The sequence below is a fragment of the Ascaphus truei genome, chromosome 3 (assembly GCF_040206685.1).
Source record: "Ascaphus truei isolate aAscTru1 chromosome 3, aAscTru1.hap1, whole genome shotgun sequence".
NCBI classification, from domain to species: domain Eukaryota; kingdom Metazoa; phylum Chordata; class Amphibia; order Anura; family Ascaphidae; genus Ascaphus; species Ascaphus truei.
This window is the reverse complement of record NC_134485.1, coordinates 397,893,901-397,910,988: the sequence shown is the minus strand read 5'-3', so window position 1 is coordinate 397,910,988 and position 17,088 is coordinate 397,893,901. Positions and strand designations below refer to the sequence as shown.

General features: G+C 40.6%; 1 protein-coding gene across 6 annotated transcripts in view; it reads left to right on the top strand.

Annotated features, from left to right (window-relative positions):
- Positions 1 to 17,088, top strand: part of DEUP1 (deuterosome assembly protein 1) — a 71,203-nt gene that overhangs the window by 46,471 nt on the left and 7,644 nt on the right. For 4 of the 6 annotated variants that reach the window (XM_075592522.1, XM_075592523.1, XM_075592519.1 and 1 more), the window contains 4 exons: positions 1,790 to 1,972; positions 2,882 to 2,968; positions 5,214 to 5,413; positions 16,519 to 16,786. In XM_075592522.1, the coding sequence (XP_075448637.1) occupies positions 1,790 to 1,972; positions 2,882 to 2,968; positions 5,214 to 5,413; positions 16,519 to 16,786 (738 nt within the window). The remainder of the gene's footprint in view (positions 1 to 1,789; positions 1,973 to 2,881; positions 2,969 to 5,213; positions 5,414 to 16,518; positions 16,787 to 17,088) is intronic. The other 2 variants (XM_075592521.1, XM_075592524.1) reach the window with 2 other exon arrangements.

The window sequence follows — 17,088 nt, the reverse complement described above, 5'->3', positions numbered from 1 at the left end:
GGGAATGCGCTGCATTGTGGGGAGGGATAATCGCATCGCCCCTCTAGGCAAGCCACGGCTCATCAGGGTGCCGCGTCGCACAGATTGGGAACCACTGCTCTATATGCTTATTCTGGAATTCTTAGACAGGTATTCCCTGAGCCAGGAGCCCGGTAACTGTAGATATTGTTAATTATGTTGTTTTGGGGTGCAAAACTGAATCTGTATTTGCACTTACAAAAAGGATACAAAAGGATAACTGAGTCTGTGAGTGGCACCTTCATTTGTAATCTGCAATAAAAATTCCTAAAACCCCTCATTAAAGATTGTTGGGGTTGTTTGCTTTGTCTTTTGAACACTGTGTTTTACCTCAATATGGGTAAAAAAAAATATGAACAACATCAAAATTTAGGCAGCGATAAGTCAACGAGGGAGTTTCATCATTTGTGTTACCCACCATAATCTTGTCTGTTTTTGCAAACACTACTGGCCTCAATGCAGAATCGGTAATGAAACTCAAATTGATGACTAGAGGACGAATTGGCTGTCTTTGAGTGGGTTTACTGATGGAGGAGTAGTCTCGTCTCTCCGGGTGCAGCTGTGTAATTTAGCATCCAGAACCTCTAAGAAATTTGTGTTCATAATAGACTGAAAACTATTAGTGGCTTGCAGACTGGGTTAATTTACCTACTGAGGGTCACTACTCACAAACTGGTGTATGATATTCGACAATGCAGTGAAGAGGCAAATTTAGAGGACCTGTGCACTAGTCCAGATGCACTTGTAGGGGCTTTGTCCATGTTTCAAAGAACAAAAAAAAGCCCATCCTGAAAACAACTTTGTGAATGATGAATAGGTCTTCTTCATACTTCCAATTAGCCAAAGGTCCTTCTTATTGGGGATGATAGGCTTGAAAGTAGGCCAATATACAAGACCTTTGCAATTCCTGAAACAAATATGTATGGTGACAGTTTTTGCTGATACTTTTCTTTTTGGCTAAGGTCAACCGTATTATCTGCCCCATAGTAATTGCCAAAATAAGAGCCTTCGGTTTTCCAGTATGGGGTCATACTGAGGGGGATCAGCATTCACAACTTTTTGAGTGCCTATTTATAAGGACACCATTTTCTTTCTATGTGGAAGATATTTTGAAGTCTGATGTTGCCACGTGATTTAAGAGACTAAATAATGCAAAATGTACAGGTAGTCCTCACTATCCAACGTTTCACTTTAAACGCATGGTATATCCAATGCAACCCTATGGGCCATTTTTCAACGCCGTAATGTGTTATTCAACGCTCACCGCCACTGATTAACATGGGACTCGCTTTACAACGGTTTCACTATTCAACGCTACTTCCAGAACAGATTCCATTGGATAACCGAGGACTGTCTGTAGTGACAAATACAATGGAAATTGAGCTTGGCTTAGTAATTTCAGTCCCGCCCTCCTGTTACAGCTTCTCCCACAATAACAAGAGCTTTAAATAGCCAGTTTCCTTAAGAAACACGTTTTCACTGAATCACTTAGAAGTGTTTTTAAGCAGTTTAGTTTCAAAAATGTCAGTTACCGATAAGCTGTTGACGTGTTTGTCCCCAGAGTAGCCAAGATGGAAGACAAATGCTAGTAAATATATCTGCATATTTCATACACTTTTTTTTTTAAAGCTTTTCTACCGGAGAGGTGAAAGTTATCAGGTCCCTGCAAGGTTATGTCTTTTTTCTCCTAATTTCAAGATGAGTTATAGATCTAAGTAACTTGCTCATTTTGGGATCATATCGTTTACTTTCAAAATATTATTTTTGATAGATTAAGAACGATCTACAACAGAAAGCGTCCCAAAACACTGGGCCGGAAAGGCTGACGACTGATATCTGTGACTTGACCGCAAAGCTTCATCAAAAAAATATTACTATTGCAACTATCGGTGGGAAAGTTTCTTACCTGGAGCGAGAGTTGGAGGCGAAAGAGCATGGAACTTCGAAAGAACAGGTATGCAAATCTTCTTGCATTATATTAACCACTTGCAGCAACAGAGGCACCTCCCTTCAAATCCTTGCCTTCAGTGAAGGGGTTAATTCAACATTTTATGTCTCGGAAATTGAGCGTTACAATTCTTAACCAGCTCTTTAAAGCTGCAGTTCAATCTTTTTTTTTTTTTTTTAATTAATTTTTTTACTTCAATAGTTTCATGTGGGCAATCTCTTATTACCTAAAGAACTGTATAGCTGCAGGTCAATTCGTTCTCCATGTATTGATCGGCAAAATTTGGCAAGATCTTTAGAGATGGCATATGTTTTTCTTCTGCTTCTGTCACTCAGTGGATGCTCATGAATATTCATGAGCACTCCTGCACTGATATGTGCTAGGGCTGACAAAGGGGTGTGCCAGGGCTTGTGAAAGGACATGAAGGGGCAGTGCCTTAGCAAATGGTTGTTAAAATAGAATACAAGAAAATTGGTCTTTCAAAGTTGTTGTTTTTTAAAAACAGAAAATGCTAAAAGTATTTTATCTTAATACAGAACTGATTTATTAAAAAAAACACACATGCAGGATATTGACTGGACTGCAGCTTTAACTTACCTTTTACTTACTATGTTTTCGTTTAACTGATAAAGCACACGTTGTATAACTTTGTCATGGCATTTTCACACGCTGCGTTCAATAGCATGATAAAAGTGATGACATTAACAAACTGGGCATTAGACTTGTTACTAACATTTCCAGCAAATTACCCTACTTCTGCTGGCAGAGCCTGATAAATAGCCCTCTATTGTAAGTACTGGGAATAATTCTATTTGCGTGTGCTTGCGATTTTAGAGCAATGCTTTGCTTAACCTCGCCTGCACTAAATAGATTTAGATTTGTGCATTAACTTAACTGCGGGTATTTTTTATCCAGGTGTCAGACATGAAAAATGAAGTTCTCCAAATAGAAAACAAACATCTAAAAGAACTGCTTGATCATTTGGAAACCAGTAGAAGCATGGTAATGATAATGTTGTTAATGTGATCTAATTGTGTGGACTTTCTCAGCAATCACTCAAATTGCTATATGCACATTTTATGTTGGCTTTCTTGGTTACACTTTGTTGCATTCTGACCCTGACCTATGCAAGCAAAAGGCAAAAGACAGGTCTGTGAGATGATTTCTAACACCAGTACAGCTGTAATTGGGCAGCATTTGGCAGACGGAGCAATATAACACTATCAATGCGTCCTAAGATCTTGCTGTCTGAAGTAAACCTTTGATGCTTAAAGAGCCATATGTAATGTGTGATAGTCCTGATGCATCACTATTCCTCTGGCTTTATCTTTATGTTCTTTGTTAGTTGCCTTTTTTGTTTTGAATTTCCCCATTCGTGAATCTTCAAAGTAGTTGGAAAGCATATCAAGTGCTAGTTTTATTGATATTGCTATAAAAAAAAGACAGGCAAGATGAATTAGGAAGCGTTGGCTTTTCCTTTTTAACTAACTCATTTGTGCAACTGAATGGCTTTGGTTCTGTCTTCTGATCGTTTTATAAAGACACTTTGCACGTGCGGATTGGAAGACTGTTCTATTTTGCATGCAGCAGGACATATTTAGAATATTTATGACTTTCAATCTGTGTTTAATGTCATCCCTGGTTCATTAACTTGTAAATTAAAAATAAATGGGAAGCATGGGCTGTGGTATGTGTAGTAAAAAAAAAATGTTCATTGTTTAATTACTGTTAATTGCTCCATAAACTTGAAGGACAAAGTTCCTGTGAGAAGAAGAAAATACAGGTTTATGTATTACTGAGGTTTTTTTTTAACAATACCCAATTTTGTATCTTTGTATAGTTTCCAGGCTTTTTTATAAGAAAAAATGTAATCCTCTTCCAAAAGTTATATTCACATTCTAACAAAATCAATCGAGCAGATCCATAATCTGTGGCGGTCAGGTGGGTGCAGGTGATCCCAGAAGTGAGGAGATAAGAGGCACAATATCATAGACAGTATAAAAAAAATTACACTTTGTAACAATAGAATCCCCAGAATGAGCACTTACTTACAAGAAGTCCATTTTAGAGCAGTTAAAAACGATTGAGTCGGGATCTCCCAGGAGCAATCACTAGCGAGCTCACCATTTTTCAGGACGCTGGTACCTGACCCAATTGGCCATCAGATGGTGCGGCTTCTGGTTGCGGCCACCAGGAAACAAGTGACGGATCTTGCACGGTCCTCTCTCTGCTTTTCACCACCCTGAGTAATGGGACAACGCGTTTTGCTGCGTGTCATCTTAATCAGGAGTCATATCTCCCACCCACACTGGTAGACCTATTTATAACCCCCTTAATCGGCTGTAGTGACATATCAATCAGGTAGTCAAAAAAATAAACAAAATAGTATTTAATACTGGTGACCAGATGTCCCAGATGTTTTGTACTTTGTCCCGGGCCCAGCCTTTTTTATTACGGCGCTTGCCAATCGCCATGCGCATGAAGGCTGCCAAGCGCCGATCACGCATGCGCACGAGCAGCTGGCAAGCTGCGCATGTGCGGTTTGCTGTTTGCACATGTGCTATGGTTGCTTGGAATTCGTGCATGCGCTATGGGCTCTTGGTATGTACGGTTAGTGGTCACTGTTCACGCATGCCCTAAATTTGTCCCGGGAAAGATATGTTCTAAAGTAGATGCCTAGGACCAGTCAGATCTTATTGGATCCCAAAGATTGAAGGGAATTTTATACAGAAGACATTATATGGTAAAATAAAAGAACATTCTACACAGAAGATATTATATAATAAACCCCCTCCCCAGTACATTAGTTAATTTCTTCATAGGTATCGTTGCTCCGAGGTAAACATAAAAGGCAGAAGAGAAATCAACATAATACATACATCAAAACATAGGAGTGGAAACAATTACTCCTTATTCATAGGTGTCATGAAGTAAAAAAACATAAATTAGACACACTTCAAGCCTCCATATAAGAAACAAACTCCGCCATCTGCTGTAGATAAAAATCTCTAATGGCCGCATGCAGGATATTGGCCGATAATCGTCAGCTTAGGTAATTATTTCTCATTAAAGCTATTCACATGCTGCATATAGAAAAACAAAAAATGGTGGATGCAGCACTGCAACTTTAAAAGTAAATTAATTTTAACATATCATTTCTAGCCTGTTATATTTGCATGTAACTGCTAAGTGATGACCAACATACCACTTAATGGCTATTTTATAATAATATTTTTTATTTTCATAGGCTATAAAGTCACTGAAAGAACAACAAAAATGTTATGACACTTCCATTGTCAAACTGCAGTCCGAGAATGAAAGCCTACAAACCGAACTTATTAAGCTGCGAGCTGAGCAGGGAGGGCTGGAGCAGCATCCAGAGAAGATAGAAGCCGCTCTAAGGCTCAGCGATACAAACGGGACACACAAGAGGGGGGAAAACGACAGGTACGCTTGAGGACTTGTTCATATTTTGCATGAGAGGAATTGCTGATGCAAATGAGTTGGTAGAAAATAATGATCCTTATATAGCATAATGACTAAATGTATACTTACATTAATTGCTTATCCTGCTACAGTGAAAAAGACAATATTGGTTATATTGGTCCCCTACTTCGTGTGAAATAAACATGGAAAAACAAATTTGTTCAGTGCTACAGTACATGTCTCTGCAGTGAATTGATTTTATTTCACATAATCCGTGCCAATTGCATCCTAGTAGATGGCATGGCAAATAACCTCTCTTCCAAGAAATTTGCCTTGATGTTACATTATAAATGTCCTTTCTAAACCTTTACCTCCATAATACAGTATATTCCACTATGAATAACTTTTTGCTTTCCTTTAATTTTACTGCAATACTGTATTTGACAGACGGTAGTCTGACTCAACGTTTTCCCACCGTTACATTAAACACAAACACAAACACACATACACACACGCCTATACACATATACACTATGCATAGAAACACAGATGCATGCACTCACCTCCCTCTCTCGTCGTCCGACGCAGACATTGTACATGGAGATTTAAATTTTCCCCAGTTTCCATAACAATTATTCAGCCGAAGAAATAACGGGAAAGTTGTTATCTTTTGTAAATAAAAAAATACTAATTGAATGTAAAATTAGAAATAACCTACAATGATTATCTAATACTGCTGCTTATCAAACATTAATTGAGATGCAAAATACACACTGTTAGAAAACTGTTTGTTATTTATTTATACAATGTTTTACCAGGAAATAATACATTGAGAGTTACCTCTCGTTTTCAAGTATGATGCCCAGGGCAGAGTTATTGGGACAATACATGGTTACATTAAGTGAACAGAGGTTATACATTCAATTAAGACCCCTTTCATAGACAGTTAGAAATATGATTATGGGCGAATGTAACATTTACAGACAAGATTAAAATGCGAGACAGCTGAAGTCTTAGGCCTTCTATATAGTAGTCGCACGTACCTGCTGTACAGGCGATACGTGGCCGTGAGATCTGGAGGAGGAGACGTGACCAAGAGCAGCTGTGATTCACAGTTTGGAGGCGTGCCCGTGACATCACGTGAGCCGTTTGCCCTTAATGGCTGAACCGCGCACGTCACCCAGCCGTCTGCAACAAAATCAAAAGATTTTGTCTCGTGAATAATCGGTAGCGCTCGTGCACGCGCGCTCTATGGCCGTGCGCATTGCCTTACAGCCACAACGCGCACGCGTCGTCGGGCTAACTATGGACGGGGCCTTTATACTAGTTTTGCGAGTCTCTGGTAGGTTGTTTCAGTCGTGAGGTGCACGGTAACTGGTGCGACCGGATTCCTTGTTGAACCTTGGGACAGGGAACAGTCTTTTGGTGTTGGATCTAAGGTCCGTTCTATAGTGCCGGCCGCGCGCTACGCTGTTCGCACGCGCGGAATTTTAGTTGGCTGACATCAGTCAGCCTTTCTATAATGGCGCCGCGCACGCGCACGCGCACGGCAGGGGGCTTGGAGCGGACCGACGAGGGAGAACATGAAGAAATTAATGATTTTGCGCCGCTACTGTGTGTGTGTGTGTGTGTGTGTGTGTGTGTGTGTGTGTGTGTGTGTGTGTGTGTGTGTGTGTGTGTGTGTGTGTGTGTGTGTGTGTGTGTGTGTGTGTGTGTGTGTGTGTGTGTGTGTGTGTGTGTGTAAGTTATAAAAAATATTTTTATTACAACTTTTTAAAAAAAAAAATATTTAATACATAATTCACAATCTCTACACTCACACACACATACACATATATACACACACATATACTGTAGTGCCCTCGGTTATTCTAACACAAACCAGTGGCAATCGCCAAAAAGACCCAGGTACATGCTGGATACATGCCTTAAACTTGCCTTAAACTAGATCCAGCATTTCTACATTGATTAATGGCCCATCAGATTAACCTGGCAGTCCCATTCAAACTGAATGGGACTGCCAGGGACCCCTGCTGTGTTAATCCTATGGGTCATTAGTCAATGCAGAAATGCCTTAAACTTGCCTTAAACTAGCCTAGTTACACCCAGCACATAATTTTCAAAGCGTCAGGGGAGTTCGTCTCGAAGTCATAGAATAGAAAAACATATCATAGTGCAAAAATGTTTAAACAGTGAAAAAGGTGAAAATTCATCCAAAATGACTACTCACGTGATGATTACTTAAAATGTGAGTAGTCATTTTGGATGAATTTTCACCTTTTTCACTGTTTAAACATTTTTGCACTATGATATGTTTTTCTATTCTATGACTTTGAGACGAACTCCCCAGATACTTTGAAAATTATCCACGAGAAGACAAGTGAAACAGTCTTTTTTCAAGGGTTGTAGCTTTATTTTGAGGTTTTTTTCACCCTACATATGCACTTTAAATAGGCACGTGCACTATCACTGTTTTTTTGCATTGTCACTGATTGTATTAATCACAATATCACTGTCACAATAGTGGTCGTTATTATTATATTATAGGTTTGTTTTGAGCGCTATTGTTATTGTTTTCCTTACACCCAGCACATACCCAGAATGTAACTGGGCTAGTTTAAGGCAAGCTTTACAATACTCGTGGTCTCGTCTGTACACACACAAACACACATACTACCTTGACTCACAGCATACACACTAAAAGCATGCGGCACCTTTATGTGCCTGCAAAACCTCTCACGTTTGTGAGTATATAATAGAGAGTATATAATAGAGAGTATATAATAGAGAGCCGAGTTATCATTTTCTGAGCTTAATTTTTACAATATTGCACTATCACTATTTATTTTTCTTTACATATATTGCGCTTCCCGGAGACTTCATCGCTACTATACACGCGTGTGCACGGCTGCAAACAGTACAGAACGGCCCTAAGGTGACAACTGCTGCATATGGTAGGGGTGAGGAGCTTGTTCAGAAAGGCGGGCAGCTTGACCAGAAAGTATTTGAAGGCAAGACAGGAAAAATGTACTTTGTGTCTGGACCTTAGAGATAGCCAATCTAGTTCTTTGCGCATTTTGCAGTGATCAAGTTGTCATTACATTGTAGTACAAAGTGGCATATTGTCTTGTAGAGGGTATCTAGTTTGCTAAAGTGAGTTTGGGGGTTTTGTACCATATAATATGTCCCCATAGTCCAAAATTAGCATTAGTATCTGCTGTGGGATGTGCTTTCTGACCAGCGGGCTTAGGGAAGATTTGTTCCTATAAAGTATAACTAGTTTGGCATAGGAGTTTCAATATGCAGCCTGAATGTTAAGTGGGAGTCAACCCGAATTCCCAGATACTTAAAATTAGTGACAGGGGCTAGAATGATGTTAGCTTTGGTTCTGATCTGTAGCTCTGTTGTTGTTGGCTTTCATTTTTACATTAAGCCTTAATCCCAAATACCATCAATACAGATTTGTCAATGTTTAAAAACAGTTTGTTTTGAGAAATCCAGTATTCAAGCCTTGAAAAATTAGATTGAAGTACATGTCCAAGGTCAGTGAGGATAGGGCAGTGTGGGGATAAGATTGTGCCATCCACATACATCTGCACTGAAGCTCCCTTATAAGATGTACATGCGGTCCTCGGTTATCTGACGCAATGCGTTACTCAAAATGGCGTCGGATAGGGAAGTGTCGTAAAGCGAATCACATTTTCCCATAGGAACACTGTTTGAAATCAAACGTTCCGTCTCTGAAGGCATTTTTAATGCTAAAACACACAAAATATTTTACGCAAGCAATAAGATATGCAGCACATACATAGATTATGATGTAAACATTATATTTATTGATTCCATAACTGTCTAATAAAACTATATTCTGTACAGTAATGTACATTATGAACAAAAACCATCAATTATTGGAGGAAGATGATTGGGGGGGATCTTCAACGGATAACGGACTTCTTGGAGATGATGTAGGTGGACTTGAAGGTTTGGGCCTCTTGAAGAAGCTCTTCAATGAAGTCTGGACAGATCCTTTTCTGCTTGTAGATCTCTCTATAGCAGCTGATTTGGTTGGACACCCCACGACTGACTGTTGAACTCCTTTCAATGCGGGTGTCATTTTCCTCAAATATGGCCAGTGCGCTATCAATGTGCTTGAATGCTGCAGTCAACATTTTGGTTGATAAAGATTTACGTGGCTGTGCCACTTCAGCAGATTGGTGGGCCTCCTCTTCAGCAATTTTTGTTCTCTTCTAATTGCATCAGGTCTTCATTGCTCAACTCGTTAGAATGTGAGGCGAGCAACTCCTCAATATCCTCGGTTTCCACCTCCAAGTTTGGATCTCTGGCCATTTGCACAACAGTTTCTGTAACCTCTGCAACAGTCTCTGTAATGCCTTGGACATTTGACACAAAATCATGGCACAAATTACGCCAAACTCCATTTAAATTGGATTGTTTGACCTCATTCCATGCCTCTCCAATGTTTCTTACTGCATGGAGAAAGTTGTAACCCTTCCAAAATTCTTTCAACGTTGGACCTCCAAGGTTGCATCAGTTGCTCTGATGGCCTGGGCAAATATTTTGCCTAAGATAATAGGCCTTGAAGGAAGTTATATCCCCCTGGTCCATCGGCTGTATCAATGAGGTGGTGTTGGGGGTCATGAACACCACCATGACGCTTGGATGGTGCTCATCCAGGTACACGGGATGGCCAGGAGCATTGTCCAGGAGCAGCAATGCTTTAAAATCAAGGTTCTGCCTTGTGCAATATAATTGCACAGCTAGAATAAATGTTGCTGGAATCAGTCCTCAAAAAGGCTCCCTGTGAACCAGGCCTTACGGTTGGACTTCCAAATCTTTACGTAACCCAAGAATGGGTTTTCTGCATGATAAACAAGCAAAGGTTTTAGATTGAAATCGCCTGCAGCATATGATCCAAGCAGAAGAGTCAGTCTGTCCTTTGCAACTTTAAAACCAGGTGTAGATGTTTCCTCTTTTGCAATGTACAGTAGCTTCTGCTGGGCATTTTCTTCCAGTAGAGCCCAGTCTCGTCTGCATTGAATACCTGACGAGCGCAATAGCCACCATCCTCTATTATTTTGGTTAATGTAACAGGGAAGGTTTTAGCTGCCTCCTCATCAGCACTAGCAGCTTCACTGGTCACTTTAATGTTATGCAAGTTTGCCCTCTCTTTAAACCGCATAAACCAGGCACTACTTGCAGTGAACGTGTCATCAGTGGTTCCTTCTCCATGCTGGTGCTTAATGTTCTCATAAAGACTCAAAGCCTTCGCCTGAATTAAGGCTAAACTAATAGGCACATGACGCTGGGATTGATCTTCCAGCCATATGATGAGAAGATTTTCTACCAAAGCAATATGCCCAACACGTTGCCTTATTGTTGTACCTTGCATAGGAGTTGAGCCCTTAATCTGTTCCAAGATTCTTGCCTTATCTTTTATTATTGTCACAATAGTTGTGCGAGGTATATCCAAGGCACATCCAATTTCTGTGTTCGTCTCTTCTTTCTCAGAGCGCTTTATTATGTTTTGTTTGGTCTCTAAAGTAATAGATTTTGTCATCCTTTTTGGAGCAACACCACTTTGCTTTTTGCTTTTATCAGACATGGTTAAGGGCCTAAAATAAACCAATAAACCTTCACACAGACTGTTGAGAATGATTTCTCTGACCTGCAGCCTTCTGATTAGGCAATTGTAGAAATTTTTCAATATCGGATAAGCCGTTCAGGCATCATAAAAATGGCCATAGGGTGCATTGAATAGTGTTGGATAAGCCGTTCGTCGTAAAACGAGGACTGCCTGTAGATAGATTAATGAAGACTGAAAAGAGTAGGGGCCTCAGAAGAGAGCATTGCGGGACCCCATAGGTGATATCCAAGGGGTTAGCGTTAGAGCCAGAGAGAAACACATTGAGATCTACCCAGTAGGTAGGAGTGAAACCAATTTAAAGTGTGTTCCCCTATTCCAGAGCACTGAAGCTTGTTTAACAAGATAACATGGTCAACAGTCTCAAGCCTTCGCTAAATCTAGGAATATTGCACCAGTAAGTTGTCCCAGTTCCATTCACCACTGAAGCTCATTGCAAACCTTTAAGAAGGTAGTTTGAGTGGAGTGGTTTTGGCCAAATGTCAGCTTTGAGTTGGCTTTAATGTACAGAAAAGATCAAGCTCAAGATTCTTGTGCATCTAAAAATACCCTACTTGAAGTCTAAGGTCCGATGCTTTCTAGAGTACACTATTAGTAGAACTATAGAAGCCAGACATTATAGCTATGATGAAGATTAAATAGTCCTGTGTTGGAAGAAAGCAATTTGCATGCTCAGAAGAAAAAATGTTTTTTTCCAGCAATATCAATACTGTACTCATTTCTGTTCTAATGAGGCTGCTGTGATTCTTCTGGGATTCAGACCTCCAATGGTGCTGGGTTTGAATGAAGAAATCCATCAACCCTTATGTTTGTTTAAAATATTACACAGTAGTTCTATTCACAGGGAGGTTGCTCCCTTTGGTCGTGCATTTAAAATCTGTTTAGAAAATACATTTTGTGGTATATATTTAAAAAGAAAAAAAGTGTAATTTTTAACACTGGGAGAAAGAAAATGATTACACTAAATACAAGTAAAATTTAGTTCTAGCTAAAGTAATTGCTGGTGCTACTGTTTCATCGTTCATGGCCATAGCTTCAAATAACTTGAAAAAAACAATCTTGCGTATACTTCTGACCCGAGTCTTCTAAAACAAATATTTAATTGCAAAGTTGTGAGTGTGTGAAAAGGTCTTCTGTATCTGAATGCGCTATCAAACCACAATATGTCGAGCATGCTGCATTACACATTGTGCTTACCATGGCAACTGAGAAATGTTTTCTGCAAACATGGAAATAGTATATGCTAATAAATCATATAAATGTTTAAACCACATACAGCAAGAGCTGAGAAATTGCAGTTTGTCAATGGAAAGGCTTGCAACGAAATAATTTATTTTTCAAGTTTTTGGGGATATGGCATCTTTTGCATTTAATTTGAGAATTATTCAACGACGATGTTCAGGAGAGCAAAGTCTCACGGTGCCAGTTTTATTTGGTTTTGTTGTCACTTTGCCCGTTTGCTTTGTTGCAAGCAATAAATCTAGTGGAATTTTCTGGATGGCAGTTCCCATTCTGCTTTGTCATTGCATCACAATTGACATGGCCTGTTCTTCTAACTTTATGGTGGATTATCATGACAAAATGAGTGACAGGGAAGAATCGGTATAATTCCATGCTAGGGCATTTCTAGGGTTTTGATCTTGTCTCAATTCATTGGGTTGGGTGAAAGCTTACATAGCCTGCGAGTTTTTTCTTCCTTTTTGTTGCTTAAAGGAGCAGGTGTACCTGCTGTGTTTGTTTTTTTTTAACATAGGAAGCAGGGGGTCTACAGAGCCAAACCACATTCATTTCAGCACCGGGGAGTGCCTGATTCCTGAGATACTTACCAGGGAAGGTGCCGCTGGTACAGTCCTTTCCAGGGCAAACAAAATGGAGGTTTAAATCTCCATCATTACGTGGGCCAATAGGAAGCCGTACTGTCATCCGTTGCAGCTTCCTATTGGCCTGTGTGACACTGGGGTTTTAAACTCCCATGAAGTAAGCACCTTCTACACTAAGTAAGTATTTTGGAAAGCGAGGGGTCCACGTAGCTGAAACAAATTTGGTTCAACTCCGCAGAGCCCCCTGCTTCCCAGCTATTTAAACAAAAAAGTGGGGGCAAGGTGGGACTTATGCTTGAAATTGAGAGCAGGAGATTAAGAAGTTGGCCATTCAATAATGTTGACATTGATTTAGGGATCAACTCGCACTTTACTCAGAAGATTATATCAACTTTATTTGACATATAAGTGCATTCTGACTTCATGAATGTTAAAACGGCATCAGAAAGTGCATTACTATAATTACTGTATGATTTATGGGCATTTCTGAAAGTTGCTTGAGTTGTGTAAGCTAAAACTGAAACTTAACACTGGAAAATAAGGTATTCATTATACTTTTTACCTCTTTTGAGCCTCACACTGTCCAGATTTTCTCCCCTCTCTCTGTCCACGTGGCGGTCATCTAGCGCCCGCCTACCTCTACTCATTCCCCTTCTGTCTTTCTCTCTCACTCTGAATCCTGGCTCTCCTTCTTTCTCTCCTCTGACTCCACTGTTCTTCTCTTTGGGGACTTCAACTGCCATATTGATGACCCCTCTCTCCCTTGGGCCGCCCACTTTCTCTCTCTAACCTCTTCTTTTGGCCTTCAACAGTGGACTGCAGCCAGCACCCACAAGGATGGCCACTACCTAGACCTGGTTTTCACTCAAAACCTTTCTCTCTCTGATTTCTCCATTTCCCCCCTTCCTCTCTCTGACCATCATCTCATCTCATTTTCTTTCTCGCTTCTCCCCTTCTCCACCTCCATCTACCCCTCGCTTCTGCAGAGACCTGTGCTCTATTATTTTTCCAGCTTTTGTTTCCACTTTACACTCCTCTCTCTCTTCTCAACCCTGTCCCAGACCCTGACAACCTGGTCAGGAACTATAACTCTGCCCTGTCCTCCTCTCTTGATCTACATGCCCCACTTTCTCTCTGCCGTTCTCGCCCTTCTAACCCCAAACGCTGGCTAAATTCCCACACGCATGCTACGTTCATGCACTCGTTCCTCTGAACGCCTATAGAGGAAATCTCACACTCTCGCAGACTTCCTTCACTACAAATGTATGCTATCCTGTTTCAACTCTGTGCTCTCAGGCTAAACAAACCTACTTTTCTCAACTAATCAACACGTACAAGTCTAACCCATGCAGACACTTCTCTGTCTTTGATTCCCTACTCAGACCACCCTCGGCTGCCTCCTTCTCCATCTCACCTCAGTACTTTGCTGACTATTTCAAGGAAACGGTGAAATCCATACGTCGGGACATCCCCTCTGTTTCCTCCTCCCATCCTACACCTCTTCCTAACTCTCCTCCTGCCTTCCTTGACTCTTTTTTCGCTGTCATAGAGGTGGATGTGTCACTGCTGATCTCCTCTTCTCCCTCTACGACTTGCCCTCTTGACCCCATTCTCTCCCATCTCCTAAAACCTCTTGCTCCTACTATAATTCCTATGCTCACACATTTTTAACTCCTCCCTCTACTCTGGTACCTTTCCCTCCTCCTTCAAACATATAACAGTCATACCATTACTCAAAAAACAGCAAGCTTGACCCTCCCTGTCTTTCTAACTATAGGCCTGTCTCACTCCTGCTTCTTGCCTCTAAACTCCTTGAACGTCTTGTATTCTCTCGCTTGCTCCATTTTCTCAACCGCTATTCGCTCCTAGACCCTCTACAATCTGGCTTCCACACTGCTCACTCCACTGAAACAGCCCTCACTAAAATAACTAATGACCTCCATGCTGCCAAAGACAGCATGGTCATTACACTCTGCTCATATTACTTGACCTCTCTGCAGCATTTGATAAACCACCCCCTTCTTCTTCTTCATTCTCCATACTCTTGGTATTCTTAACAAAGCTCTATCCCGGATCTCCTCTTACCTCTCCCATCGTACTTTCAGTGTCTCTTCTGCTAACACCCCCTCCTCTATCGATCTCTCTCTGGAGGTACCCCAGGACTCTGTCCTGGAACCTCCCTTTTCTCTGTACATACTCTCTAGGTGACCTAAAAACATCTCTTGGGTTCAAATATCACCTCTATGCTGACGACACACAAATTAACTTTTCGACCCCTGACCTTACATCTGCTGTACAGACCAAGGTTTCTGAATATCTCTCTGCTATACCATCCTCGATGGCCCTACACCGACTTAAACATAACATGGCAAAATCAGAGCTCCTCATAGTTCCTCCCAAACCTGGCCCCACTACCTCCTTTCAAATTACTGTTGCAAGTTCTGTCATATACCTAGTAGCACAAGCACGATGCCTAGGGGTCCCACTCGACTCCTCTCTCACTTTCTCCTCTCACATTCCAAACGAATCTAAAACCTGTTGCCTTTTCCTCCGCAATATCACAGATACGCCCTTTCCTCTATTGCTCGACTGCTAAAACTCTTTACACAGGCCCTCATTCTCTCCCGTCTTGATTACTGTAACCTCCTGCTGTCCGGTCTTCCTGCCTCTCACCTGTCTCCCCTACAATTTATCCTAAACACTGCTGCCAGAATCACTCTATTCTTTCCTATATCTGTCTCAGCGCCTCCCATGCTGAAATCCCTTTCCTGGCTTCCTATCAAATCCCGTATCACACAGTCAATTCTTCTCCTCACTTTTAAAGCTTTACGCTCTTCTGCCCCTCCTTACAGCTCAGCCCTAATTTCTCGCTATGCACCATCCTGGCTCTTGCGTTCCACTCAAGGATGTCTTCTCTCTACCCCCTTTGTATCTAAAGCCCTCTCCCGCCTTAAACCTTTCTCACTGACTGCCACACATCTCTGGAATGCCCTTCCCCTCAATACCCGACAAGCACCCTCTCTATCCACCTTTAAGACCCACCTTAAAACACACCTGCTTAACGAAGCATATGATAAGCTCCGTGGCTAATACTATACACCCGATACATAAAGCTTGGCCCCTTGCAGGCGCAATTACAAGAATACCCTCCTACTGTATTTGTATGTTCCTCCTACCAATTAGATTGTAAGCACTTCGGAGCATGCGACTCTTTTTCCTAAATGTTACTTTTATGTCTGAAGCACTTGTTCCCATGATCTGTTATCTGTATCATTTGTTATTTATATGATTGTCATGTGTATTACAACTGTGAAGCGCTATCTAGATTAATGGAGCTATATAAATAAAGACATACATACATACATTATTGAGATTGTTCATGCCATAGCAATCCACATTTAATTTGTTTTTGATCTTCTTCCTGTGGTGAAGAGTAAATATTTTTTTTTTATCAAAGTATTTACATTCTGCTTCGTGATATACAGTACACCAAAAACCATAGTAGCTCTGGTGTACTATATAATTCTACACTACATTACACCATTTTGAGGACAAAGTTCTGCTTGTAATAAGATTTCTGAAATACAGCTATAACTACAAAAAAAAAAAGTTTAAAAAAAAACAAAAACATGTTTTTATTGCAGATCATTTTCTCAGGAAAGTAACCAGAAAATGCAGAATCAAACAAATGATACAAGTAATAATCAAACACTGTACAATGAGTGGGAATTTGATGCTTATGACAGTGGTCGGGACACCCCTTCTGAGAGCCTTGATTGTTTAGAAGCTGGCTCACCACTAATGCAAAGTGACTACAGTTATCGCCAAAATGGTAATACACCTCCAGAGATAGACTACCCTGACATTACTCTCATCTTTACTCACGACCAACAAGATGGCCCCAACACACCAGTGAGTAATGTAATGTTACAGATTTTTGTTGTTGCTTGATGTATGATTTAATGATGTGTGTGTGTGTGTGTGTGTGTGTGTGTGTGTGTATATATGTATAGATATACACTGTATATATTGGCTGCAAAAGTACAGCATAGATGGCTTAATGACTCTTATGAAGAATAATACAGCATAGATGGAGACGAAAATAAAGAATTCTTATTGCAAATGTCAGTTTTGTATTTGAAACGGAGAAGATGCTGTAAGATACTATGCACACAGTTCCTTAGCATTCCATACAGATGTGTTGGTTCCCAGTA